Source organism: Phocoena phocoena, chromosome 14 (genome assembly GCF_963924675.1).
Source record: "Phocoena phocoena chromosome 14, mPhoPho1.1, whole genome shotgun sequence".
Classification (NCBI taxonomy): domain Eukaryota; kingdom Metazoa; phylum Chordata; class Mammalia; order Artiodactyla; family Phocoenidae; genus Phocoena; species Phocoena phocoena.
Window position 1 is genome coordinate 48,855,754 of NC_089232.1, and position 27,919 is coordinate 48,883,672.

The 27,919-nt window shown below is 36.9% G+C and overlaps 1 protein-coding gene across 22 annotated transcripts in view; it reads left to right on the forward strand.

Annotated features, from left to right (window-relative positions):
* Positions 1-27,919, forward strand: part of NRXN1 (neurexin 1) — a 1,127,862-nt gene that overhangs the window by 939,829 nt on the left and 160,114 nt on the right. For all 22 annotated transcript variants that reach the window (XM_065890685.1, XM_065890668.1, XM_065890670.1 and 19 more), the window contains one exon: positions 15,680-15,851. In XM_065890685.1, the coding sequence (XP_065746757.1) occupies positions 15,680-15,851 (172 nt within the window). The remainder of the gene's footprint in view (positions 1-15,679; positions 15,852-27,919) is intronic.

Genomic DNA, 27,919 nt, shown 5'->3' on the forward strand with positions numbered 1-27,919 from the left:
TCTGGATCTTGTGCTCCGCAACGGGAGAGGCCACAACAGTAAGAGGCCCGCGTACAGCAAAAAAAAAAAAAAAAATCCCTTCCAAACTAACCTTTTCATTTCACGTATAGCTTATAAGCCTTCACCGAGTCATTAAAAATAACTGCACTTATCTCTTAATATATTTTTGTTTCTTAAAGGTGTGTTTAATACAAAGGCTAATTTTGTTTTACTTACAACCTAGTTACTAAGGTAACATTTACCATGTAGAGGACTAAATTCACCATCCAAAGATGTTTTGTCTCTTGTCTGAAAAATGGTGTGCTCCGTGCTATAGAATAGAGTCAGACTGCAATTACATAGTCAGCTCCCCTTGAAAATGATGGTTCTGTGATACAACAGGTAAATGAAATATACAAATAATCCCAAACCTCTTTTATAGGGAAACCATTTTACATAGAAATGCCAACAGCTACTGGAATTGATAGAGCTGAATATCCTGTCCCTGTCGGGTTCCTGGTGGAGGTAATAATAAGCAGTGTAATGGCCCAAAGATAAGGAATCAGAGAAAAGCAGGGAAGCAAATGTTATGGTTTTAATCAGCACTGGAAACCCAGTGTTTATTGCACATAGTTTTCTGAATGACCAAGAAATCTGATCAAAGCTAGTTTAATACCCACAAGGATTTTAAAGGCAGTAATAATAAAACAAATCAAAAAACATTAAAAAAAAAAAAGCCATATGTGACCAGCCCACTGAACTTTTGACAAGGCTTAACTTAAGCCAGTGTCGCCTTAGATCTCCGTACAGCAACCCCAGGGGTTTGTCATGATGCCAGACCACTGGGCTAAATATTCAACCAGAGGTCTTACCTGTGAAAAATTAAGAACCTGAGATAGGTCACCAGCCAAATCAAAATCTGTTTGATTTTTGCTTTTTGATTATTCAGAGGAAAAAAAGCTTAATGATAGGACACATTCTTCATATATAAGGACACATTTAAAGATGAGTATTTCTGTTTTATGATGGTTGCTATTTCAGTGAATGGAAATGCAGAATTAATGATCTTAATGAGCTGACTCTGATTCCCAAGAGGATAAATTAGTTTCATTTTGTTCTACAGTCGTATGGCTTCATGCAGAGATATGCTATTTGAACCATGGGAAAGTACTGTGAAAAAGGCTTGATTACATTTCTGAACCCACGATCACATTGGAAAACTTCATAATGGTTCAAGACTGTCTTTTAAAATGCAACAGATAATCCAGTATTGGCTCAACTGTTAAAACAAACAAAATAGAGATAGTCTCAAAATAGCAACATTAGGGTGATTGCCCCTTTCAAAGACACACCCGCCAGTCATTTAGTGGGCTAGTTTCATTCCAACATTATTCTGATTCTCGATTTAATTTCATCTAAGGAGAGAGAATGTGAGGAAATGGAGGCATTGAAGAGTCGGTGTTATCACCAGAGCTCAGGGTCTGTCCGTCCTCAAGAGAAGAACTCATTGACCCTTATTCTCACCACCACCATCAAGTCCTACAAATGTAGCAAGACAAGGGTTCTTTCCCATAAGCCAAGTCTCTCCATCCCCCCTGGAGAGGAGGGTTATAATTTCTCTGGGAAAAAACACGTATGGTTTACAAAAGGCCTCCTAGGTTTCTCTGAATCATCGACCTAGTGGGATATCCCCTTTCCCCTCATAAACTGAAGAATTTCTGATTTAAATATATAATACAATCCTAGACCTCAGCTACTGTATAAATTTTGAAAAAAAAATCTAAGACTCAAATTCAAACTTAGGTGCTTTTGATTTATTTTAAAAAAACTAGTCCTTCCCTCCTCCCTCCCTCCATCCCTCCCTCTCTCTCTCTCTTTCTTTGTTCTTCTGTACTAACTGCTTAGCCATCCATTTAGCTTTTTGTAGAACCATAGTATCATTGGCATGGCAGGGGTCGTAGAGGGTTGTCTAATCAAGCAGACTCTGCTTCAGTACAAACAGTGGCTGGACAGTTTATCCCATAGGTGAGCATGAGTAGATTTTAGAATGTTCCCTCTTAAGTCAAACGATAGACCGATGCTCTGACTTTGGTCAATTTTCAGCTTTTCTGACCTTTAGCTTCTTTATTTGCAACATAGATATGCTACTTCATAAATTGTTGTGAAGATCAATGAGGTATTATGTGTTCTAACTAAAGTGTAATGGCTATATAATCCAAGCATTATTTTAATTAACTTCCGTCAAACTACTATGAAGTAAAACATTGTTTTCCAAATGTAAGAATAACAATAATAGGAGTAAGAGCCCGGCCCTGGCCTTGTCGCCGACACAATCGTGGACTGCGAGTCAGAGGATGAAGAGGACTTGGACAATGACACAGTAGAAGGACGTGCTCTCACTCCCTCTTGCAAGAGCACCAGAATCACAACTAACTGCTGAACAAGCATTGACAGGAAGACACTGGAACTCACCAAAAGCGTATGATACCCCACATCCAAAGACAAAGGAGAAGCCACAATGAGATGGTAGGAGGGGCGCAATCACAATAAAATCAAGTCCCATAACTGCTGGGTGGGTGACTCACAAACTGGAGAACACTTATACCACAGAAGTCCACCCACTAGAGTGAAGGTTCTGAGCCCTGTGTCAGACTTCCCAATCTGGGGGTCCGGCAATGGGAGGAGGAATTCCTATATTATCAGACTTTGAAGGCTAGCGGGATTTGATTGCAGGACTTCAACAGGACTGGGGGAGGCAGTTTGTGTGTGCACATCAGGACCAAGGGGAAGGAGCAGTGACCCCATAGGAGACTGAACCAGACCTACCTGCTAGTGTTGGAGGGTCTCCTGCGGGGGTTGGGGGGGTGGCTGTGTCTCACCGTGGGAAAAAGGACACTGACAGCAGAAGTTCTGGGAAGTACTCCTTTGCGTGAGCCCTCCCAGAGTCCACCATTAGCCCCAGCAAAGAGCCTGGGTAGGCTCCAGTGTTGGGTTGCCTTAGGGCAAACAACCAACAGGGAAGGAACCCATCCCCACCCATCAGCGGACAAGCGGATTAAAGTTTTACTGAGCTTTGCCCACAAGAGCAACAGCCAGCTCTACCCACCATGAGTCCCTCCCATAGAGAAACTTGCACAAGCCTCTTAGACAGCCTCATCCACCAGAGGGCAGAGAGCAGAAGCAAGAACTACAACCTGCAGCCTCTGGAACAAACACCACATTCACAGAAAGATAGACAAGATGAAAAGGCAGAGGGCTATGTACCAGATGAAGGAACAAGATAAAACCCCAGGAAAACAGCTAAATAAAGTGGAGATAGGTAACTTTCTACAAAAAGAATTCAGAATAAGGATAGTGAAGATGATCCAGGGTCTCAGAAAAAGAATGGAGGCAAAGATCGAGAAGATGTAAGAAATGTTTAACAAAGACCTAGAAGAACTAAAGAACAAACAAACAGAGATGAACAATACAATAACTGAAATTTAAACTACACTAGAAGGAATCAATAGCAGAATAGCTGAGGCAGAAGAACGGATAAGGGAAGACAGAATGGTGGAATTCACTGCTGTGGAACAGAATAAAGAAAAAAGAATGAAAAGAAATGAAGACAGCCTAAGAGACCTCTGGGATAACATTAAATGCAACAACATTCCCATTATAGGGGTCCCAGAAGGAGAAGAGAGAGAAAGGACCTGAGAAAATATTTAAAGAGATTATAGTTAAAAATTGCCTTAACATGGGAAAGGAACTAGCCACCCAAGTCAAGGAAGTGCAGAGAGTCCCGTACAGGATAAACCCTAGGAGAAACATGCCGAGACACATAGTAATCAAATTGGCAAAAATTAAAGACAAAGAAAAATTATTGAAAGCAGCAAGGGAAAAATGACAAATAATATACAAGGGAACTCCCATAAGGTTAACAGCTGATTTCTCAGCAGAAACTCTACAAGCCAGAAGGGAGTGGCATGATATACTTAAAGTGATGAAAGGGAGGAACCTACAACCAGGATTATCCTACCTGTCAAGGATCTCATTCAGATTCTATGGAGAAATCAAAAGCTTTACAGACAAGCAAAAGCTAAGAGAATTCAGCACCACCAAACCAGCTCTACAACGAATGCTAAAGGAACTTCTCTAAGTGGGAAACACAAGAGAGGAAAAGGACCTACGAAAACAAACCCAAAACAATTAAGAAAATGGTCATAGGAGCATACATATCGATAATTACCTTAAACATGAATAGATTAAATGCTCCAACCAAAAGACACAGGCTTGCTGAATGGATACCAAAACAAAACTCATATATATTGCTGTCTACAAGAGACCCACTTCAGACCTAGGGACATAAAGAGACTGAAAGTGAGGGGGTGGAAAAAGATATTCCATGCAAATGGAAATCAAAAGAAAGCTGGAGTAGCAATACTCATATCAGATAAAATAGACTTTAAAATAAAGAATGTTACAAGAAACAAGGAAGAACACTGCATAATAATCAAGGGATCAATCCAAGAAGAAGATATAACAATTGTAAATATATATGCACCCAACATAGGAGCACCTCAATACATAAGGCAACTGCTACAGCTATAAAAGAGGAAATCGACAGTAACACAGTAATGGTGGGGAGTTTAACACCTCACTTACACCAATGGACAGATCATCCAAACAGAAAATTAATAGGGAGACACAAGCTTTAAATGATGTAATAGACCAGGTAGTTTTAATTGATATCTATACGACATTCCATCCAAAAACAGCAGATTACACTTTCTTCTCAAGGGCGCATGGAACATTCTCCAGGATAGATCATATCTTGGGTCACAAATCAAGCCTCAGTAAATTTAAGAAAATTGAAATCATATCAAGCATCTTTTCTGACCACAACGCTATGAGATTAGAAACCAATTACAGGAAAAGAAACATAAAAAACACAAACACATGGAAGCTAAACAATTCATTGCTATATACCAACAGATCACTGAAGAAATCAAAGAGGAAATCAAAAAATGCCTAGAGACAAATGACAATGAAAACAGGAGGATCCAAAACCTATGGGATGCAGCAAAAGCAGTTCTAAGAGGGAAGTTAATAGCAATACAATGCTACCTCAATAAACAAGAAAAATCTCAAATAAACAATCTAGTCTTACACCTAAAGGAACTAGAGAAAGAAAAACAAACAAAACCCAAAGTTAGTAGAAGGAAAGAAATAAACATCAGAGCAGAAATAAATGAAATAGAAACAAAGAAAACAATAGCAAAGATCAATAAAACTAAAAGCTGATTCTTTGAGAAGATAAACAAAATTGATAAACCATTAGCCAGAATCATCAAGAGAAAGTAGGAGAGGATTCAAATCAATAAAATTAGAAATGACAAAGGAGAAGTTACAACAGACACCACAGAAATACAGAGCATCCTAAGAGACTTCCACAAGCAACTCTATGCCAATAAAATGGACAAGTTGGAAGAAATGGACAAATTCTTAGAAAGGTATAACCTTCCAAGACTGAACCAGGAAGAAATAGAAAATATAAACAGACAAATCACAAGTAATAACATTGAAACTGTGATTAAAAATCTTTCAACAAACAAAAGTCCATGACCAGATGGCTTCACAGATGAATTCTATCAAACATTTAGAGAAGAGCTAACACCCATCCTCCTCAAACTCTTCCAAAAAATTGCAGAGGAATGAACACTCCCAAACTTATTCTACGAGGCCACCATCACCCTGATACCAAAACCAGACGAAGATACTAAAAAAAAAGAAAATTACAGACCAATATCACTGATGAATATAGATGCAAAAATCCTCGACAGGGCTTCCCTGGTGGCACAGTGGTTGAGGGTCCGCCTGCCGATACAGGGGATGCGGGTTCGTGCCCCAGTCTGGGAGGATCCCACATGCCGCGGAGCGGCTGGGCCCGTGATCCATGGCTGCTGGGCCTGTGCGTCCAGAGCCTGTGCTCCACAATGGGAGAGGCCACAACAGTGAGAGGCCCGTGTACCGCAAAAATAAAAAATAAAAATCCTCAACAAAATACTAGCAAACAGAATCCAACAGCACATTAAAAGGATCATACACTGTGATCAAGTGGGATTTATCCCAGGGATGCAAGGATTCTTCAGTATACGCAAATCAATCAGTGTGATACACCATATTAACAAATTGAAGAATAAAAACCATATGATAATCTCAATAGATGCAGAAAAAGCTTTTGACAAAATTCAACACCAATTTATGACAAAAACTCTCCGGAAAGTGGGTATAGAGGGAACCTACCTCAACTTAATAAAGGACATATAGTACAAACCCACAGCAGACATCATTCTCAATGGTGAAAAACTGAAAACATTTCCTCTAAGATCAAGAACAAGACAAGGATGTCCACTCTCACCATGATCATTCAAAGTCGTTTTGGAAGTCCTAGCTACGGCAATCAGAGAAGAAAAGGAAATAAAAGGAATACAAATTGGAAAAGAAGAAGTAAAACTGTCACTGTTTGCAGATAACATGATACTTTACATAGAGAATCCTAAAGATGCCACCAGAAAACTACTAGAGCTAATCAATGAATTTGGTAAAGTAGCAGGATATAAAATTAATGCACAGAAATCTCTTGCATTCCTATACACTAATGATGAAAAATCTGAAAGAGAAATTAAGGAAACACTCATATTTACCGTTGCAACAAAAAGAATAAAGTACCTAGGAATAAACCTACCTAGGGAGACAAAAGACCTGTATGCAGAAAACAATAAGACACTGATGAAAGAAATTAAAGATGATACCAACAGATGGAGAGATATACCATGTTCTTGGATTGGAAGAATCAATATTGTGAAAATGACTATACTACCCAAAGCAAGCTACAGATTCAATGCAATCCCTATCAAATTACCAATGGCATTTTTTACCGAAGTAGAACAAAAAAGCTTAAAATTTGTATGGAGACACAAAAGACCCCGAATAGCCAAAGAAGTCTTGAGGGAAAAAAACGGAGCTGGAGGAATCAGACTCCCTGTCTTCAGACTATACTACAAACCTACAGTAATGGTACTGACCCAAAAACAGAAATATAGATCAATGGAACAGTATAGAAAGCCCAGAGATAAACCCACACACCTATGGTCAACTAATCTATGACAAAGGAGGCAACGATATACAATGGAGAAAAGACAGTCTTTTCAATAAGTGGTGCTGGGAGAACTGGACAGCTACGTGTAAAAGAATGACATTAGAACACCCCCTAACACTATACACAAAAATAAACTCAGAATGGGTTAGAGACCTAAATGTAAGAGCAGACACTGTAAAACTCTTAGAGGAAAACATAGGAAGAACACTCTTTGACATAAATCACAGCAAGATCTTTTTTTGATCCACCTCCTAGAGTAATGGACATAAAAATAAACAAATGGGTCCTAATGAAACTTCAAGGCTTTTGCACAGCAAAGGAAACCATAAATAAGACAACCCTCAGAATGGGAGAAAATATTTCCATACGAATCAACAGACAAAGGATTAATCTCCAAAACATATAAAGAGTTCATGCAGCTCAGTATTAAAAAAAAAAACAACCGTGTCCAAAAATGAGCAGAAGACCTAAATAGCCATTTCTCTAAAGAAGACATACAGATGACCAAGAAGCACATGAAAAGGTGCTCAACATCACTAATTATTAGAGAAATGCAAATCAAAACTTTAAGGAGGTATCACCTCACGCCAGTTAGAATGGGCATCATCAGAAAATCTACAAACAACAAATGCTGGAGAGGGTGTGGAGAAAAGGGAACCCTCTTGCATTGTTGGTGGGAATGTAAATTGATACAGCCACTATGGAGAACAGTTGGGAAGTTCCTTAAAAAACTAAAACTAGAATTACCTTATGACCCAGCAATCCCACTACTGGGCATATACCCAGAGAAAACCATAATTCAAAAAGACACATGTACCCCAATGTTCATTGCAGCACTATTTACAATAGCCAGGTCATGGAAGCAACCTAAATGCCTATCGAGAGATGAATGGATAAAGAAGAAGTGGTACATATATACAATGGAATATTACTCAGCCATAAAAAGGAATGAAATGGGGTCATTTGTAGAGACATAGATGAATCTAGAGACTGTTATACAGAGTGAAGTAAGTCAGAAAGAGAAAAACAAATATCGTATATTTACACATATATGTGGAACCTAGAAAAATGGTACAGATGAACCAGTTTGCAGGGCAGAAATCGAGACACAGATGTAGAGAACAAATGTATGGACACCAAGGGGGAAAAGCAGCAGGGGTGGTGGTAGTGTTGTGATGAATTGGGAGATTGGGATTGACATATGTATACTAATATGTATTAAATGGATAACTAATAAGAACCTGCTGTATTAAAAATAAATAAAATAAAATTCAAAAAAAAACAATAATAGAGCTCACAGGTGCTGAGTGGCCATTAGGTGTGCTAAGAACTTTATATGCATTATCTCATCAAAAGAAAATTGCAGCATGATGAAAACGTTCTGGATTTAAATAGTGGTGATGGGGGCTTCCCTGGTTGAGAATCTGCCTGCCAATGCAGGGGACACGGGTTCGAGCCCTGGTCTGGGAAGATCCCACATGCCGCGGAGCAACTGGCCCCGTGAGCCATAACTACTGAGCCTGTGCGTCTGGAGCCCCCGCTCGCCGCAAGTAGAGAAAGACGTCGCACAGAAACAAAGACCCAACACAGCCAAAAATAAATAAACAAATAAATTTATATAAATAAATAAATAAATAGTGGTGATGGTTGCAGAACCTCATGAATGTTCTAAAACCACTGAAGTGTATACTTTAAAAGGGCAAATTTTATGATAGGTGAATTAGATTTCAACTAAAAAAAGAATGTGTATGTGAAAGAGTTTTGGAAAATTACAAATGTAGAGGTAGTCCACAAAGTGCTGTGAAGGATATAATATGGAATAAGTCAGTCTTGTTTCCTACTCTCAAGCTCTTTATAATATGGTTGAGGAGTTAAAACAGGTACATAAGAACTAACACCTAAAACCAGGTGTAAGGGAGGACTGTTGTGAACTTACAAAGTTTTATTAGACAGTCTGAGGACCAAGAGATGAGTGATGTACCCAGCCTCCAGGAGAGTAATGTCATTGTCAGGATATAGTTTCATGGAATCAAAGGAGCTATATAGCATTCCCAAGAATGGGGATATAATAAAAAAGGTATACTGTCCTTAATGAAGATTTGATGAGAAAATGAAAATACTATTTTCTTAGAATGTATGACCCTAAACAAGATGTTTCTAAGGTGGTATCACCCTAGATCTCAGCCACTTCTAGTTCCTTATTGTGTGGTGCTATGAAATGTAATCAGTTAAAAAGAAAGGTGTACTTTTCAGTAGCCCTACTCTTAACTCCATTCTCTGAGCATGCCTTGGTTTCAAGATCTTCTGGAACATGGACACAGTTGAAGACATTCTTTTTTACAAAATCCCTCCAACTTGGTGAGGTTCCAGTACTGATATTTATCAGCTATATGAATCGGGGCACATTATTTAAACTCTCTGAGCAGATGGGAAATGTAGCACTTAACTTTTAGGTCAGCTGGGAGTTTCAGGTAGATACTTGGTATGTTTTTCAGTTCCTGGTACCTGGTGAGCCCTCTGGTATGTAGGGCCTAGAAAGAGAGACGGGGGACAGAGAGAACATATCTTCTATGTCCCTGGGTATCTTTGGGATCCACTGGCTGTATTACAGCCGTCCAAACGCTAGCCACACAGTCGGAGGCTCCCTGAGAACTTTTGGAACCCTCCCCAACAGTGCTGTTACCAATCCCTTAACTCTTTTGTGGGTGTGAATATTTGCATGCATGATTTATCTTCTCAATTTGACTGAAAACTTCCTGAAGGGCAGAGAACACACTTTACATGTTTGTATTGTCTACACACTTAGCAAATGCAGAATTCATATTATTCAATTTTTATTTATTAGCTGAATGAATAAAAAGGTATAAATCAGTAGGGAAAGTGGAAGACGGGAGCGGTAACCTCTTGTTTTTGCAATGGTGTGAGGTTTCTTTTGGGGGGAAAGGTTGCGTTTCCAGCTCAGTGCCAGGTTAAAATAACTGGACCCAAACTACTTCTTGACATTATGGCCCATCTAGATTGGTAAACACAATCTCTACCAGCCAGCAGGACCCCTAAGTCATTCATTTGGAAATGTTTTGGGGTTAAATTAGCAATGATCTGAATCAGTGTGTTTGTACTGAGGTGAGAGAACAGGCGGCTCTCTGACTCTGGTGCTCTGCAGTGTCACTTACTCCCGGCAATAGTGACTAGAGGCCCCAGAGTCCCCTTCAGCCTTAAAACCTCTGTTTCTTGATGAGGGTTAGTCTCTGGAAGGGCAAAACATAACACTCAGCCTGACTCCGACTTCAGTTGACAATGTAGACTTGGACCATGAGAGTTGTTCTGTACTCGGCAATGAGCGCGAGCATTGAGTGCATTTGAAGACATCGTCAAGTTTTCTCTAAAGGGGGGCCCTGGAGTATAGAACTGTATCATGTTGCACAAAAGAAGCTTATAGGCCATAAACAAGCCTCCTTGCTAATCTACATGCCATCCTGGGTGGCACACTTGTTCACTTGCTTAGTGATACTCTAAGAGTATGATAAATAAATGAACAACAAAAAAGACAATTTTTCACTTTTTACTGTTTTCCTGGACATAGTTGAGGCAAACGCTTCTTCATAACAACCCCAGAGTAGGGGAAAAGAAGCAGTGGACATATGTGCATGCCGTACACGAGCTAAAGCTTTATATATGTGTATTCTGTTTTATCTGTTTCGAATGCATATAGATTGAAATATATCCGCATCTCTAACACACAAACATCCTACTTGAAGTATGCCCAAGATACTGAGTATACCATTAAATCTTGATCTTTGTTAAAACAAGTATTTTTCCAATGAATATGTGATTGCAGATGGAATTAAGAGATGCATTAACTATGGTGTCACTTGCTAAAATTTTCAAGTTCCTTTCCGGTGTCATCTTTCATTTTTCCTTTTAACTTGGTCTAATAATATAATCCTTATTCTGAAATGAGCTTTTGTGAAAAAATCAGTAATTACCTTTGTCACTATTTATTTAATGAATCCATGGAAAGACTTCATTAAATTATAAATGCCTCGTTACTGATAGTCTCATAATAGATTTTTGAAATTATGGTGTGAGCCAGTTGTCTATTTCAAGGAAGACACAAAGTTGAAAAATCAGTACATGTCCAGTGAAATTACTGCTGGTTTTGCTAATGCAATGTCATGAGAATTTGCCAGGGACAGTCACATTTAATCCCAGAGAATAAGAATTTGAAATGAATTCTTTTAAATTGTAATTATCTATTGGCAAGAAAGTTTAGCAAGTTTTGTTTATATAATTGAAATGACTTGCTATCCTGTCAATATGGGAGGGATGTGTTTTGAGAATATTTACAGTTTCTGAATGGATTTATAAATTTTGGTCCTTTAAACATGCTTGATATTAATATTTTATAGTTTATATGCCTTTTTTAATTTATTTGTTTTTAGGGGAAAAAATTGGCCCATTGGCTATTATTTATGCTTAAGTTGTTTCTCAAGGACTTGATGCAGCCTGGGGTGGGGTAAATAATGTCTGAGTTAGGGTACAGTCTATTGTCTGAGCCTACTTTGGTGATATTCAGTTCTGGTCTAGCTGACTCTGGAGTTTGAATCCATGAGATGTTAAAGATGTTGGAAGTTGAAGAATCAACATATGCAGGGAAAGATGGGCATCATTTAAAAGTCAGAAGCTTTCCAAGTATCAGCAATTCTCACTGTTTCTTAATAGTTTGTTTTACTGTGTTGCAAGAAATGAAGCCCTGAGAAATCTGGGCATTTCTTTACCCTAGAAAATAAGCATTTTACATTTCATATTGCAGAAACATTTCCGGATAAGGTAAAAGACTCTTTTTCAGAGTTCGGTGCATTTTGTATCTTTAGCATTGTAATGCGTCTATTCACAGAACTTGAATCTCCTTACTGATTAGAACTCTGATGAAAATAGCCTACTATAGCCTTCCTATCAGAACACGTAGGAAACTTGAAGAATTTCTTTCCATCTGTCCTGGGATAAGATGTATGACTGTAATAGAAGAGACAGTGAAACAATCAGCTCTAGAGTAACAAATATCTCCATGTACTTGTTACGGCGAAAGAGCTGATTCCTAGCTTGCAACAGGAATTTAAACCTGTTCTGTCAAATATTTCTTCCTGACCCCAGCAAAGTCTAGGAAATGTCTCAACACTACCTTGGTCATTTTTAGATAATAAAAAAAAAATCATCTGTTCATGTTTAGACATAAGTAATTTCAGCTTACTCCTTTGTAATAATAAATACAACTTCAGTTAAAGCCAGTCCCTTACCCCTTTACCCCTGCTTGGGCTGCCTTAGAGCTGCCACTTGCAGTGGGTGAGGGAACAGGGTTGTTTATCCTCTTGTTTACACGATGTTTACTCTTCTTCTCCTTGACTCCTCCAGGGATGAAGCAGGAGAAGAGGAGATAAGGGGCAGAAATGATCTTACTTGGCGAATACAATAGTAACTGTCTAGCTGTGCTTAGCCCATGCTTAAGATTGACACTGAGGGGCACTCTTGGGGGGCATTTTGGTGGGCTTTTTTTAGTTCTCTTAACCACATCCTTCAGATGGTCATTTAGGATTTCCGCCTCAGTCCCTGGGCACCCATCACTGCAACTCCAGGTTCTTTCTCTTGAGTTGTCTTAACTACTCACCACCTCTCTCCGCAGGGGACCTCTTGGGTAGAATACAACATAATTCAGTGCTGGCTCTCTAACCCATGGTCCATGTATGACGCTCACATGTTCCTTCTAACAAACTAATGTACAGGTGAGCCCTGGTGCAGTAATAACTTCTTGCACTGCCATCAGAGCACCAGCCAGTCTCAGTCTCTCCCCTTGAAGGTTTGTCAGGCAAGCGTCAAATCCCAGGCAAGGGCAACTGGGGTTGCTGAGTACCCCAACAACTGCCCCAAGTTCCAGGAGACAAGTATCAAACTTTCTGACATGTTCCATTAAAGTCCCTTTCCTGTGCACCCCTAAGATAAGGGAAAAGTAACCTTCTACCTTGGCGGTACGTGCACATCACATCACATTCAAAAATCCTCTTCTAATTATCAATCGCTTCTTGGTCTTTCTTGCCTCTTTAATAAGGGCTGCAAATAGGTTATTAATTCAGGGTCTCAAAAGCAGTTTTCAGTACTCTTCTTTGCAAGTCTGGCTTAGGCAATCTTGTACCTCATTTTGTAAAATGGAAGTAGAAATCTGTGTTTGTTTGTTTGCTTTTTACTTATTGGTATCTCAGGATTGCAGCTGAAACTGAGACAAAAAGAGTCCATTTTAGCATCCTATTATGTCCACATATCAGTTGCTTACTATCCTCTATAAAATTATTTTAAGCACGCATTGATTGATACATACAATCTGCAAAGCATAATAAGAGGCTCCGTGGTGCTAACCAGAAAGATGAAACAGGTAACAAAGAACAACCAGATTTACCAAATCTGCTAACTGCAGCTAGAGGATGACCCAATATTACTAAAATTCAGCCTAGTGTAATGAGTGGGAACTCAACCTCTGGAGCCCGACTGGCTGGGTTTGAATCACAGCTTTTCTGTTTCTAGCTGCATGACCTTAGCCAAGTTACTTAGTCACTCTGCTTCAGTTTCCTCATATGTCAAATGCAGATAAAATAGCACGTCTTTCCTGGGGCTGTTAGGAGAAATACCAGAGTTAGTATTTGTAAAGCGCTTAGAACACTATAGAAGTGTTGTTTAAATAAAGATAATAAACTTCTTAAATAAGATTCTTAAAAAATTTCCTGTGGAGTTATATCACATATGTGTTAAAATATAAATATGCCATGTTAAATATTTTACTGAAAATGAGCAAATAGGAATTCTACCAAAGTGAAAAAATAATGAGTGCTTGCACCAAAGACCTATGCTAAAAAGATGTCTAAAAATGTCTTTATAGGCCCTTGGATAAGAGGTTAGTGTTTATTGGAATCCTGTTGTTTAGTTGTCATCTGAATCAATCTACCAAAAACCAAAATGCCTTACAATGGCATATATTTTAAAAAAAGGATCTTGAGAAATATGGTAGAAAATAAAAATAAGCCCAGGGGAAAACAGTATAGCAGGGGGTCTATGCAGCTTGTAAAATTGCCCTACTCACTTTGACTCTGAGTTTCCTAATAACCAGTCAGAAAGGAAATGTGATTTCAAGTCATATTGTTCATCAAGCCCAAAACAAATCAAAACACAAAAAAATAAAAACCATACTAACCTGTTATAAGAAAGAGATCTTTTATGGACACTAAGAACCAGGAAGAAGACATATAGAAGGGGACAGTGACAAGATCAGTGTCCCAAACAACATCTTCAAATACTTCCCTTCAATTAATGCAGTGTTATACACGATTTTTTTCTTTTACAATAACCCTCAGTGTAAACTCATGCCATGCCGCTTAGTTCAATGATGAGAATCCAGCAAGAGGTCAAGAGGATGTGGTCCAAATCTTCTGGTTTCTGAGATTCTGATTTTAAATTTCTGCAGGAATGGATGGACCATATGTCCTTTATATCCCTTTTCCCCCATGTCGTTCCTCTCAGCTGAGGCTTGATGAAAGGTGAGCTGCAGACAGTTTGAGGTTATGTACTCTGACAAGGGCCCACAGTGCAAGTATTCTGTGCTACTGATTAAGGGCAGATCCACATGCTTTAAAAACCAGCTGAACTTATGGTAGAGTTGACAGCCCTGCTGTTAGAGAAGGCTTCTCAAAGCCAGAGGACATAAGCACATGTTTCTCTTTGCTGCCTTGTATTATGAAATTAGAAAGTTAACAGCCACAAGCTTTGCACTTAGAATGTTGCTTTGCATAATTCAGAGAGGTAGTTACTTTTAGATACCCATATCTTAACTTCATCTTAGCTTAGGTATAAATGATGAATGAGGGAACTGAATTCTAACTCTAGCACCCCTCTATTTAGTTATATGACCTTGAACAACTCATTGCGCCTTCCTGTGTCATAGTTTCATCATCTGCAAAATAAAGAAATTCAGTGAATTTCAGATTCTTAGCATCTGATGATTTCTGTGTGTGTGAATAATGGTTGTACTCATTAAATGCCTGTCTGTGTGCCCATACCCTGATAGAGTGATCTTCTATATTGTGAGCTTTTGTCCACTTTGTGTTTAGAAATAGACTTCATTGCTCTGATTTCACCAGTTATTAAAAGGGAGAATTTCAAGCCTCATTTTTCTTGTGAAATGGAAGGCGTGGATTAAAGGAGCTATGTTAAAGAACATGAAAGTATATCCTTTAACACAGGCAGCTGTGTGCCTTGTCTGTGGCAGCCTCTGGGAAGAAGGCAGCTCAATTCTCTTGAAAGCGTGTCTTTTGGAATATCAATTATCCATGAAAGAGAAGCTTCATCTTTATCCAAATGTCAAGAACCTTGCCGGAGCTTTTCAGAAGTAAAATCGGAGGAAAGCAGCTGTGGTTCTGAAGCGTGTTTTTGAGCAATACCCTGTATGTAATTCTTATTAAATGATGATGAATCAGCACAACTTCATATAACTCTTTTTATTCCCCTCCTCCCTTCCAGCATCAAGGAAAAATCGGAGTTAAATTTAATGTTGGGACAGATGACATCGCCATCGAAGAGTCCAATGCAATCATTAACGATGGGAAATACCATGTAGTCCGTTTCACGAGGAGTGGTGGCAATGCCACGTTACAGGTGGACAGCTGGCCAGTGATTGAGCGCTACCCTGCAGGTAAGCCAGTGAATGTGTATCGGGGGAAGATTTTATGAAAAACAAACTGGAAAACGAAGCATTGTTTTCGTCCGTTTCACCCAATTTTGGGTTTTCGGAGAAACCGTCAAGTATTTATCAGATTTTAGAGTCATGTGAATGTAATGCTGTCCTAAACTGTTCTTGATACAGTGTACAAATGGCATTTTATAGGAGAACTCGAAGGCACACGTTATCGTTTGCCAAATTCGGGACATCAGTGAAACCAGAAAAATGCACACATAAAAGGCACAACATGTCAAAGCTCTTTGTTAACTGGATTCTTGCATTCGAACAAAGGAAAGGCTTTGTCAAAAGTAACTAAGTTAAAATTTAAACCTGAGAGAGGGAGTATCATACCATTTTTCTCTGAAAGAAAATAGGAGGAGAGTTCCTTTGATGGTGGTACATAGCTGAAACTCATGAAAGCTGCAGGAGGACCATGGGACAAACAGAGAAATAGTAAAGGAACTATATATAGTACCATAAAACAGCAGTTATAAGAACATGTAAGTAAATGAAATTTGTTTTCACTGTCATATAACCATGGGGTTTCGTGAAGATTCTGTGACACTAGTAGTATTAGTCATTTCAAGTCTATAAAATGTATGCCAAGCTATTATTGATAAAATAAAAATTGCCCTGTTCATCATTAATGAGTTTTGTCAGTACTGTTATTGAAACAAAGGCAGTAGATTAGAAACTTAAACCAGTGTTACTTGTGATTGCATATATTCTCAATTTTTAAAATCCTATTTTAAAGTAAAATCCAAATCAAAAGTCCAAAGGTATTTTACTGAAATTATTATCCTTTCCATATTTTAGTACAAAAGAGGTTACTAAAAACATCAGTCTCATTTATCTGTGTATAGAAAGATAAAGAAAGATTAGTATAAAGAAAGATTATAAAAAGAAATTTTTATTTTGCACAATAAAAATGATTACCAAAATTTATATATAAATTTCTCTATTACAGTATTTGTTTCTTGAAAGAAATATTTCGAGGAAGTAACTAACTTACTAAATAAAGATCAATTTTTTTAGTACTACTTATGTACAATTATGGAATGAAATGTCTGTGATACCCTTACGGACCTTTTATAATTCACAGCATCTACATCTTCAAGCCACATTTCAAACCTCTTCTATAAATCTGGTGCTTTACAAGTATTTGCTGAATTAAATGTAATAAAAAAAATACCCTGCTCTATGACAAACTTCAGAAGCAAGCACGTTAATAATAAGCCCAGTGCCTTTTATAATACTGGCAAATAGTAGACACTCAATAAATACTTGCTGAATTGACGTCCTTGGAATTATCCCGGTTTTAAACTACAATTACAAGAATGCACACCTTCTGTTACCAACTTTAATAAGACTAAAGAATGGAAGATCTGGAAAGAAAGTAACTTAAATATGTATAGAGTGCTGCATAGCCCCTGCTCATCCCTTATTGCATGTACTGAATCCTAGTAGAAATGTAATTTTTATGATAAATGCAGCCTTAGTGAAACAACAGAAATGTAAACTGGTGAATTTCCTAAAATCCAAATTAATCAATACCTATTTACTGAGAGGAAGTCATTGCACTGGGCACCTCTGAAGATATAAAGTAGGATGAGATCTAGACCCTGCTCCTGGGGTGTCGTCATCCGTGAACGGTGAACCCGACCATGTAAAATGATAAATCCTGTTACTGTTACAGTGTGGCAGTTGCCTCTTGAAGCCTAGCTTTGTTTCACCAGTTAATTCTTTAAAATTATCTTAGTTGAGTAACTTTTCACTCTTATACTTCCAAACTAGTATCTTTAAGTGCCCTATTCTAGAGAATGTTAATGGTGACTTATGAGAGGAGAGAGGAAGTCCCACTCTCAAGTTAGTTTGGGAAATTCTGGGTTAACTAAGTTAAAAATATCTATGCTTGTATTTTGTTATATTAATACCATAATGAATCTCTAGAAGAGAAATATAGTATGCATTTCCCAAGCATAGATAATCAGAACCTCGTTTTCTAATGCACTAATGCGCTTGGATCAATATTTTATGTTTTTAAAAATTTCTATACCTCACTATTTTAATATATTTTATCTGACTAGCAACCCTTTACCTGTGCACATACCAGATACTATATTCTAGGCATACTCCAAAAAAGACATGATCCCTGTCTTTTTGTGGTATGCTAATGTCCAATTTGAATGTCAGTAGCTGAGATTGGAGCAGTGTTAATTAACTAAGTCAACAAATATTTCTATATTTTTTTCTAGATTAATAGTTGTCTAACACATACGATGTCTTATGTACCAATTAAATGGATGCTCAGTATACGAAACAATATAAAATATATTTAAAAATCAGAAGCTGGCAAAATCATGATAATTAAGGAACGACTCTTCAGCAATACTCAATTTAGATGCCACCTTTTATATTTAGTCAAAGATTCTAAGTGTCCTTTCACCAAAAAGTATTTTCAATGTTATTAATAAATCAAAAGTGAACAAAGTTGCAGTTATTCTGAAGGATACAAGCAAGGGTAAAACACAGAATCTGCCCTTGAGAAAACTAGAACAGCTGTGAGGAATTTCGATATATACATATAAAAAGTTAACGATCAATGTGTAAAGAACTCAGGGGAGTCACCATGGTTGTCATCAAGCATTTTATTAATCATCTGCTCTGTGAGCATTTCAGCATGATGTTGAGGTAGGAAATAAGCCATGAAAATTTCAAATACCTTTTTCTCTCAGAGCTTCATCTGCTACAATGCCATGAAGACTGAATACAAATTTACAAGTATGCGTCATCTAGATTAAAGTTTTTACAGCAAAGTGATCTTATGTATGAGCTCAATAGAAATGTCTAGCATATCTCTTTTATATTGGTTTGTGGTATGACTATTTTTATTTTAAAAGTTTTGTTTTTTTTTTTTTTTGGTTATTCATTAGAAAAACAGATGGACTAGTGCTTTTACCACTAAATCCTGTAATCAGGAAAGCGGAAACCAACAGACTATATTTGGTTCCTTTTTAAGTGCCTGCACTGCAAAATATAGGTAATAGGGATTGAAATTAGTAATTAAGTATAGCACTTAACCTTCCATTGTAGGACTTTGTGGTAAGTGCTTTTATATGAAGCAATTCATCTGGTAGCAACACTATACCTTTAATGAAAATTACCTAAACCATTGACCAGTGGTATTAGCCTGTAATTGTCTGGAAAGCTTTCATAGAGAAACTAATTAGTAGAGGTAGATTTTATGCTCTTCTGGAGTGTATGAAATATTCTCATAACTCAACAGTTCACATGTTAGAATAAATATTGAATTTTCTGAATAGCAGACCCAGTTTTCATTATTTTCTGTGCATGGAGCAAAGTATAGAAATAATATTTTGCAAACCATTTAAAGTCGAGAAAGCCATTTCTTGGTGCTTATCAGTTAAAGCTCTAGAATATAATGCATCATGAATCCCTGATTTGCTCCTAATTACAGTTACAGAAAATTACAAAATTTTCTTTCTCAACAAACATAGACTTCGTCTTCTCATGATGTTAATCCACAAAACCTAACATTAACCTAACATTATTCTACTAGCCCAGACTAAAGATTTCTCCAGATAAGCCACAGTTACCTTCGAAGATAAACCATTGACTTCATTTGTCTACCACAGAATGCCAAAAAGATGTTATTTATTCTGTACAGGGTCAAATATTCATTTTATTCCTGTCAAGTTAATACATCAAATCAACAAATATATACTATATTAAGGGAACTTCCTAGGCTTACCATCTTGTTACAGAGATACGTAAAAAAATGTTCAAGATTAAAAATATACTATGTGGGAAAATACAAGTGTTATCATATCATATTCAGCTAATTTCTGAATAAGAAAAATAAAAAGGGAAAATTGGTTCCAAGGAAGACAAGCCATTTTGGAGTGAGTAGTCTAGCAAGACTACAAAAAATATAGGAAATTTGATTTGGGTCTTGAAAGGCTAGATTACGTTTTAATGGGATTAGCAGGAAGAGGTAGAGACAGAAAATAATTAGGAAGCTTTAAAAAGCCCAGGTATCAAAAGATAAAGGCCTAAGATAAGGTGTGAGGGTGTGAGAAAATAAAGAGGTTGAATACAGAATACATTAGAAGACCTAGTGAACAACTGAGTAAAAGGAGAGTCATTTCTACTTTTTAGTTCCCCTATCTCTCTCTCTCAATGTAACCATTGATTATTCAATGTTTTGATGCTGCAGTGGGGCCACTAGACTGCATTAAGTAACAATGAAATGGAAGCCTGTGATAGGAATAAGTAGGGAAGTCAGAGATACAGTTGCTGTTTACTAAGAGTTTAGTCTATCTGGGAGGCAAAGAAGGATTTTGAAAACCTACCAATGTCACATAAAACGGATTAGCTTCAAAGTTAGTAGTACAGGGTTTAGTTGCTATTAGAGTTTAAAGAAAAGAGAAAATGGCGATCTGGAGTGTTGTAACGAAGCAGATAGTTTAGGGATGGAAGATTTGAAAGAAACAGGAATAACTCAAGGAAAAGCTTCATGGAGAGTTTTTCATGCAAAAAACTTCATGCTTTTCGCATGACCATTCAATTTGGCTCAAAGATCTTATGGGTATTATCTGTAAATCTTGACTTTGTTTTCATCTTCAAACGCTTCAAATATTTCAGGGCTCAGGGAAAGTCATATTGATGATTTCCCTTTAAATTCTACACACTTAGTTTAGATTAATTGATTGATTTTTAGTTCAAGTCATTAATTATGTTCAAGTCATTAATTATTATGTATTTAAGCCACTCCATCATTGAAAGTTTCCTATATGGTACTAAAGTATCCATTGGTTTGAGGATTTTTATATTTTTATTTCTTTTTAACTGAATTTTTACTATGTGGATGGTATAATTGAGAAAATCTACCTCATTTATAATCATAGAATTTGAAGCAGGGAAGGAACTTCAAAGATCGTCTCTACCAGCTTCTTCATTTTTCAGACAATAAAATGGAATCTTGGGGCTTCCCTGGTGGCGCAGTGGTTGAGAGTCCGCCTGCCGATGCAGGGGACACGGGCTCATGCCCCGGTCTGGGAAGATCCCACATGCCGCGGAGCGGCTGGGCCCGTGAGCCATGGCCGCTGAGCCTGCGCGTCTGGAGGCTGTGCTCCGCAATGGGAGAGGCCACGATGGTGAGAGGCCCGTGTACCGCAAAAAAAAAAAAAAAAAAAAAAGGAATCTTGGAGAGGCTAATGGATTTGATCAGGATCACTATGCTAGTTAGTGGCAGTGCCAAAACTACACTTGGAAACTCCTATCTACTGGCTCTGTGTGGTTTTCTTTATACTGTCTAGGAGACAAAAAACAAACAGAAGAGAGATCATTAGATGTATCCTTCAACATAGCAAGGTATATTCTTCATAACTAAACATTATGATTTACATGGTCAAGCATAACTGTCTATATTAGTCCATGTCACAGCCTACTGCTTCTACTGACCCACACAGACACACATACACACGAAACTGTCGTATGAGTGTTAAAAACTAGTAACACGTGGAAGAAAAATAAGTTTCTTACAAAAACCATAGTTTTTGTTATCACTAAATTTTTCAATAGTATTACTTATTAGTAGGCACTGATTATTTTTTAACCTCACTTTAAAAACTTTATTAGCAAATTAAGGAAACCATTATGAATCATACTGTTTTACTGTTCCTGCAGCAAACTTTAGGTTGACATGATTTCAAACTTTATATATTTACTAATTTATATTTATTTCTCAGTGACATCACTTGAAACTTAGTTGATTTCGGTCGCTAGAAGAGGAATGGTTCTTTAGACAATTCAAGTATAAGAATTCTTAAGTATTATTCGGGAGAAAAACTGTATCTTAATAGAAGACTTGCCCCTGTCTTGGTTAAATGTAGAGATACGGGAAGAGTGTGACTGAATTTTGTTTCCCTCCTACAAAGTAAGGCAGTGAAAATCTAACTCACTTATGGAAACTGATAAACCATATAGAAGATGTGAGTCATTCTTTAAATACACTATAAGTTTGGGGTAGGCTCCAACAGAAGACATGATGATCAGGACTTGGCACATAATAAATAATTAATAAATAATTGTTGAATAAATCCCATTTAACTTCAATGTCAAAGCATTGTCTTTTGCTCATTTTTTTTTTTTTCTTTTTGCGGTACGCGGGCCTCTCACTGTTGTGGCCTCTCCCGTTGCGGAGCACAGGCTCCAGACGCGCAGGCTCAGCGGCCACAGCTCGCAGGCCCAGCCGCTCCGCGGCATGTGGGATCCTCCCGGACCGGGGCACGAACCCGTGTCCCCTGCATCGGCAGGCGGACTCTCAACCACTGCGCCACCAGGGAAGCCCTTGCTCATGTTTTTTAGCCAAAACATACATAGGTGCATGGATAAATATTTATGTGAATATATAAATGTTTGGCTTTCTATTTGATATAGTTAACTGTTTACTAATCCAAATCATCCAAAGTAAAACTTCATACTGTGAGAAATCTGAAACTTCAAATACTATAGCTTTATTAGAATTAGTGACTAAAACTCTGACTTTCTCCGTTTTAATTATCTTCTTTCATGGTGTTCAGTTTTCCTGAGACTTTGGGGGCTTTTCTTAATGACGAAGCATAGTGAACTTTTTATTGAGCAGTGTGTTAACTACATCTACCTAAAATGCTTAGCTTCAGAGAAATTGTATCCAAGGAGATGGAAAGAAATGATATATTCTCAGACTTCTCGCTTGTTCTAATATATTCTCAGTGACCTGCATTTTTTTCTTTTTTAATATCAAAGCGTGCTTACAGTTATTGTAACACAACCGTATTAGGATTTTTAATTTTCTGCTAAAAGAAAGAGAAAGGTTCTCTCATGGTTTGATGGGCATCATTTAGACTGCACAGTCTGGCAAACATAGATAATATAAACATATATAAATGGCAGCCCTTCTTCATGGTTTCCAGAAGATTCCCCCTTTATCTTGTTCCCCGTCATTGTTTCCAAATTACAATTTGTTTAGAGATTTAAATTCGTATCATAATAAGGGGAGGTGTTGATTTCACTCCAGAAAAATACTTGGGTTAAACAGAGAATGGCATTATCATAAATTTTAAGTGAAGGTAACCGAAAACGTTGACTGAGGAATTGGGTTCAAGGACTCTTCTTCAAAAGTACTGATCATCAGGATAATGAATCTACCTACTAGTTAAAAACAATGAATCACTTATGTCAGATACAAAAAAAAAAATAGTTGCCACTATAAATGAAAATTTAGTTTTTAGGAGTTGAGATAGAAATAGGTTTTCAGAAATAGGTAAAGGCTAAAAGTCAGAGAAATTACATTTTTAAGGATATTAGGCTTTCAGGAAACTTGCAGGTGTTCAGTTGATTTTGTAGAGATTTATAGTTTTGTGACAATGCTTTTATAATTTGATTATTATCCAAAAGTATCTTTATGGTAACATAGTTTATAATTACCTGAGTTCAATGGGCGATCAGCCATGTTCCCAACTTAATGATGGGCCCTTCTTTTAATTTTTTCTCAAACACTCTGATTCCTATTTTATCAAGAGGTTTTATTAAATTGCCCAGGAATATTTATATATTTTTATGATAATACTAGTATTTTTATTATACTAGTAATATTATTACTGATAATAACTAGTATTTTTATGTGTGATTAAACAGTTTTTTAAAAATTCTACCATTTGCTTTTTTTCCTCTCAACTCTTAACGTGAGCATTTGAGTACCACCTATGAGTAAGGCTCATATTTTTCATACTATTTCCCTTTGTCTGCTGTCTACCCACTTTTCTTATCTTGTTAGCTCAGGAATTAGTTGGTAATAAATGTCAGTTTTTTCCTAGTAAACAATGACAGTTTGTTCAAGAGGTAGCAGAATAGCAAAAAGGTAAAAATTTCATACACTAATGTTGAAGTTCTATATGAAGTACAAAAATTAGGTAACTATCTGCAGTTTTAGATTAATCTAGATCAATTTTTCTTAACTTCCTTTGAATCTCTGCCTCTATAAGAATCTGATAAATAGGGCATCTTATCTTTAGAAAAATACACAGATATCTGCGTGTATACTCAGTGATGCATATGATTTTTAGGGGTTGTGCCTCAACATCCTTATGGACCATTGACCTCTGAATTAGAATGCAGAACCTTTGCTCTGAGTGATCTTAAGGAGGTCTAGAATTCAGAGGAAAAAATAAAGTCTATTTAATGAACATATGAGGAGGAACTTCCTCCTACCCAAATGAAGCAAGCTTCCAATGAAATGTAACTGCCCTTTATTAACCTTCTAATAATAATAACCTTCTAACCAGTGGTGTTGCCCTGGATGTAGCCTCTGCTAGTTCAGATAAAATTCTTTTTCTTTAACAGAACAAGCCCAACTTTTGTACTTCCAATTTAGAAAAATTGTTCTCTCAAATATGATTACAAGAATGTCATAATCCTTCCAATAAATGGATTTTGACCACTGATACTGTGCTTGCTATAATTCTAAAGTTGGTGCATTGCATAATAAATATCCTTAAAGTCAAAGTGCGTGATTTGAGGGGTCTCATTTGGATAGATCTATTGGTAAGTCATCTGAGGATTATGAAGTGTGATGGTGAAATAACAGTGTCCAATGCAGTCAAGAGAAAAATGACTATTAATCTGACACCTTTGGAAAGGATTACTTTTTATTATTATGAGGGCAAAGTAATAAAGCCCTTTGCATGTATAGAGGAAACTTTAGAACTCATGGAGAAGGATAGTTTATCTCTTTTTCTCTCTGTACTAGATAATTTTTCACCTTTTTCGCCCCATCACATTCTTAATCTTAATAATAGTTTATTCTCTTATATATGTACTTAATTCATTCCAAGAGAACACTGACAAGCCACTCCTTCCTTTCCATGAGAAATAGGTCCTTAACATAAAAAATGTTACAACTAATTAAGTTAGGAAAATATATATTCACGGTTCTGTATTATGAATGAACTACCTCAAATGTGACAAACAAAGGCATTTTTGGCACTATCCAAAGTCCTCAATTTAAAAAAATAAAAATCCATCTAGGGCAAGGATTGGCAAACTTTTACTGTAAAAAGCCAGGTAGTAAATATCTGGCTTTTGCGGGCCATATGATCTTTGTCATAATTACTCAGCTTCACCACTATAGGTCAAAAGCAGCAATAGATAATAAGTAAATGAATGGGTGTGGTTATGTTCCAATAAATCTTTATCAAAGTAGATAGAGGGACACATTTGACCTGTTGGCCACAGTTTATTGACCCCTGATATAAAGGCATGACAGAAGGACACAGAAACCAATCTGAAAGAGCTCCTACTAGCCAGAAGGAGCTATTTGAGCAACAAAATATAGTATTGGATTATAACCCAAATAGTGAAATAACTATCTGTGAGCACATACTGATATTAAGTGATTGAATAGACAGATAGATAGACAGACAGATAGATAGATATGTGTGGGAGTGGGCACCACTCTTTCTTACAGAAGAATTCCAGTACCAAATGTAGAAGGGTGATGGAAGTAGAAATTCAACATTAGAACTTCAAAGTAATAATTGTTGAAGGCAAGATTCACCAATAGATGCTAAAATTAATGGGTAGAAGTTTGAGTAGAGGCTAGTAATTTATGTAATCTAAAAGTGTCTCCTGCAAGGGGAAAATAGAAACTTTCCACAGAGAAACTCAGCAGACCACCTTAACTAAGTGGTTGAGTTAAACATCACGAGTAATAAGAAATATGGACCTCATGCACCTCCTGATATGGTGTGCTGAGAGAGGCACTTTATTTCTCTGGTATTCTTTGTATTCTCAATTAAAATTCGTGACCTCAGTCTAATCGTGACAAATAAGATGTGGGAATCTGGACTGGATCCTGGAACACAAAAAGGACATTAGTTAAAAACTGGTAAGACCTAATAAAGTCTTTACATTAGTTAATAGTGTACTAACAACATCAATTTCTTAGTTTTGGTAATTGTCCAATGGTTATTTAAGATGTTAACAGTAGGTTAGGCTAGATGTAAGTTATGTAGAACTCTCATTACTATCTTTTGCAACTTTTCTTTAACTTAATATTTTTTAATAAAAAATTTTTTAATGATTTTCATTTAAAAATACCTTTTATTCAATTCTGTGTATTATAACATTACTCCAGAAAAAAAGATTTTAAACCACAAAACTTCATGTCTTTGTAAAACTAAGTTAGATATAATTGTTGTGACTAAATTGTATATTAACATGTTCATATGGTTATTAGGAAAGTACATTTATTCCTAAGGAATATTAACCTAATTTCTGTAATAATCCAAAGTTGTAACCTAATCTAATATTTTAGTTTTTAATTAAAACAGAATGACATAATAAATGTGAAAACCTTTTGAAGTATGAAGCTTTTAAATAGGCCATATATTAAAATTTAAATTATGATGAATATTTTGTGTCAGATTTAGCCCCATGGGTTGACTATTTCTCAAAGAAAGACTTTCATCTTAAACATTTAAAAGTCTGTTTTGGTTTTAGCCTTATGAGTTTTACTGCATTAGAAAGCATCTAAGGTTCCAACCCCCATCCTGGAAATTTGAGACTAACTTTCCTCATGTTAAGTATTATTGAAGAAATTTGTCATCTTGAGCATATTATCTATACTGGTGGCCTGAACATTTAAAATGACTGTTGAGAACCCAAAAAAGAAGATACCTGACATAAGTCTGTCTAGATATTACCATATGTATTTCCAATGAAGCAATGAAGTATTTTAGCTAGATACGTGAGATATAAAACTGGACAGAATAGAAGGACATTTAGCTTCATTTTTCTACGCAGTGTCAACTAATTGGTAGCACGCCATAATAATTTTTCAGGGTCACATTTGCTGGAGCATTTTAGAAGTCCACGTGGAGTCTTCAATTCTCTCATTTATTATTTTTATTGCTCAGTTCGGCAGAGGAGTTGGATGAGGGTGTATTTTCTGGTTAGAGGAGAAACAAATAGAAACGTTTTAAAATGGAAAGGTTTGCTTTGCAGAAAAGAGGGGCAGGATGGTGGCGATCACAGTAAGAAACAGACCTGAGGATAATTAGATGAGGCTTGTGCTTTATGGAAGTGAAGTTCAAATAGAAGATTAAATCCATCACATTGACTCAATAAGGAAAATGGTGTCGCTCAAGGATTGGGGTGAAGAGGTAAAGAGAACTCACCCCAAATCCCAGATGTTCACAGAGCTTATTTCGATTCCTGGCTTTGGTAGGATCTAGAATCAGCAACAGTGAGTTAGGCATTCTATGCTGGGCACTCCATACTGGCACTGTGGTGGTTTTTTTACATACATTTTCTCATTAACGCTCACAAAATCTTATAAGGCAGCTTGTAGTATCTCCTTGGGATAGATGACTAAACAGAGAAATTAGGTTACTTGCCAAGGTCACACACCCCAAAGCTCACTCCAGTGCTCTGAAGTATTATTATGCAATGCTGTCTACACTATTTATTCTCAGTCTCGGTAAGAAAAAAAAAATCAGAAAAATTTCTTCCTGGTTCCCATCAGATTGCTCCTTTGTTGTGCTGAGGTCCTGATACCAATGGTTATTCTTTCTTCTGCTCAGAACTTGAAAGAACATTCAAGTGTCCCTTGGGAATTTTCCCTTGGGATTATGTCCTCCTCCTCTTCTGGTTATTCTTTTTTTTCCTCGGTATTGTTTACCTAAATACAGAAGGGAGTGCCAAATCCAACTTGTATACCCCTCTTAAACACTAAAATTGTGATAGGAAATATAGGCTACACATCAAATGACCAAACTTTAGACTTAGGCTGTAGACTTACCACAAGATTAAAGGTGGGATAGTGTGGAGGTTAAGAGAGAAAATTCAGGAGTCAGACTCTCTGGGTTCAAATCTTAGTTACAATACTTCATAGATAATGTGACTTCTGGCTCAGTTCTCTAACCTCTTTTTGTACTTCAGTTTCCTGATCTGTAAAATGGGTTAATGTTAGTACTTAC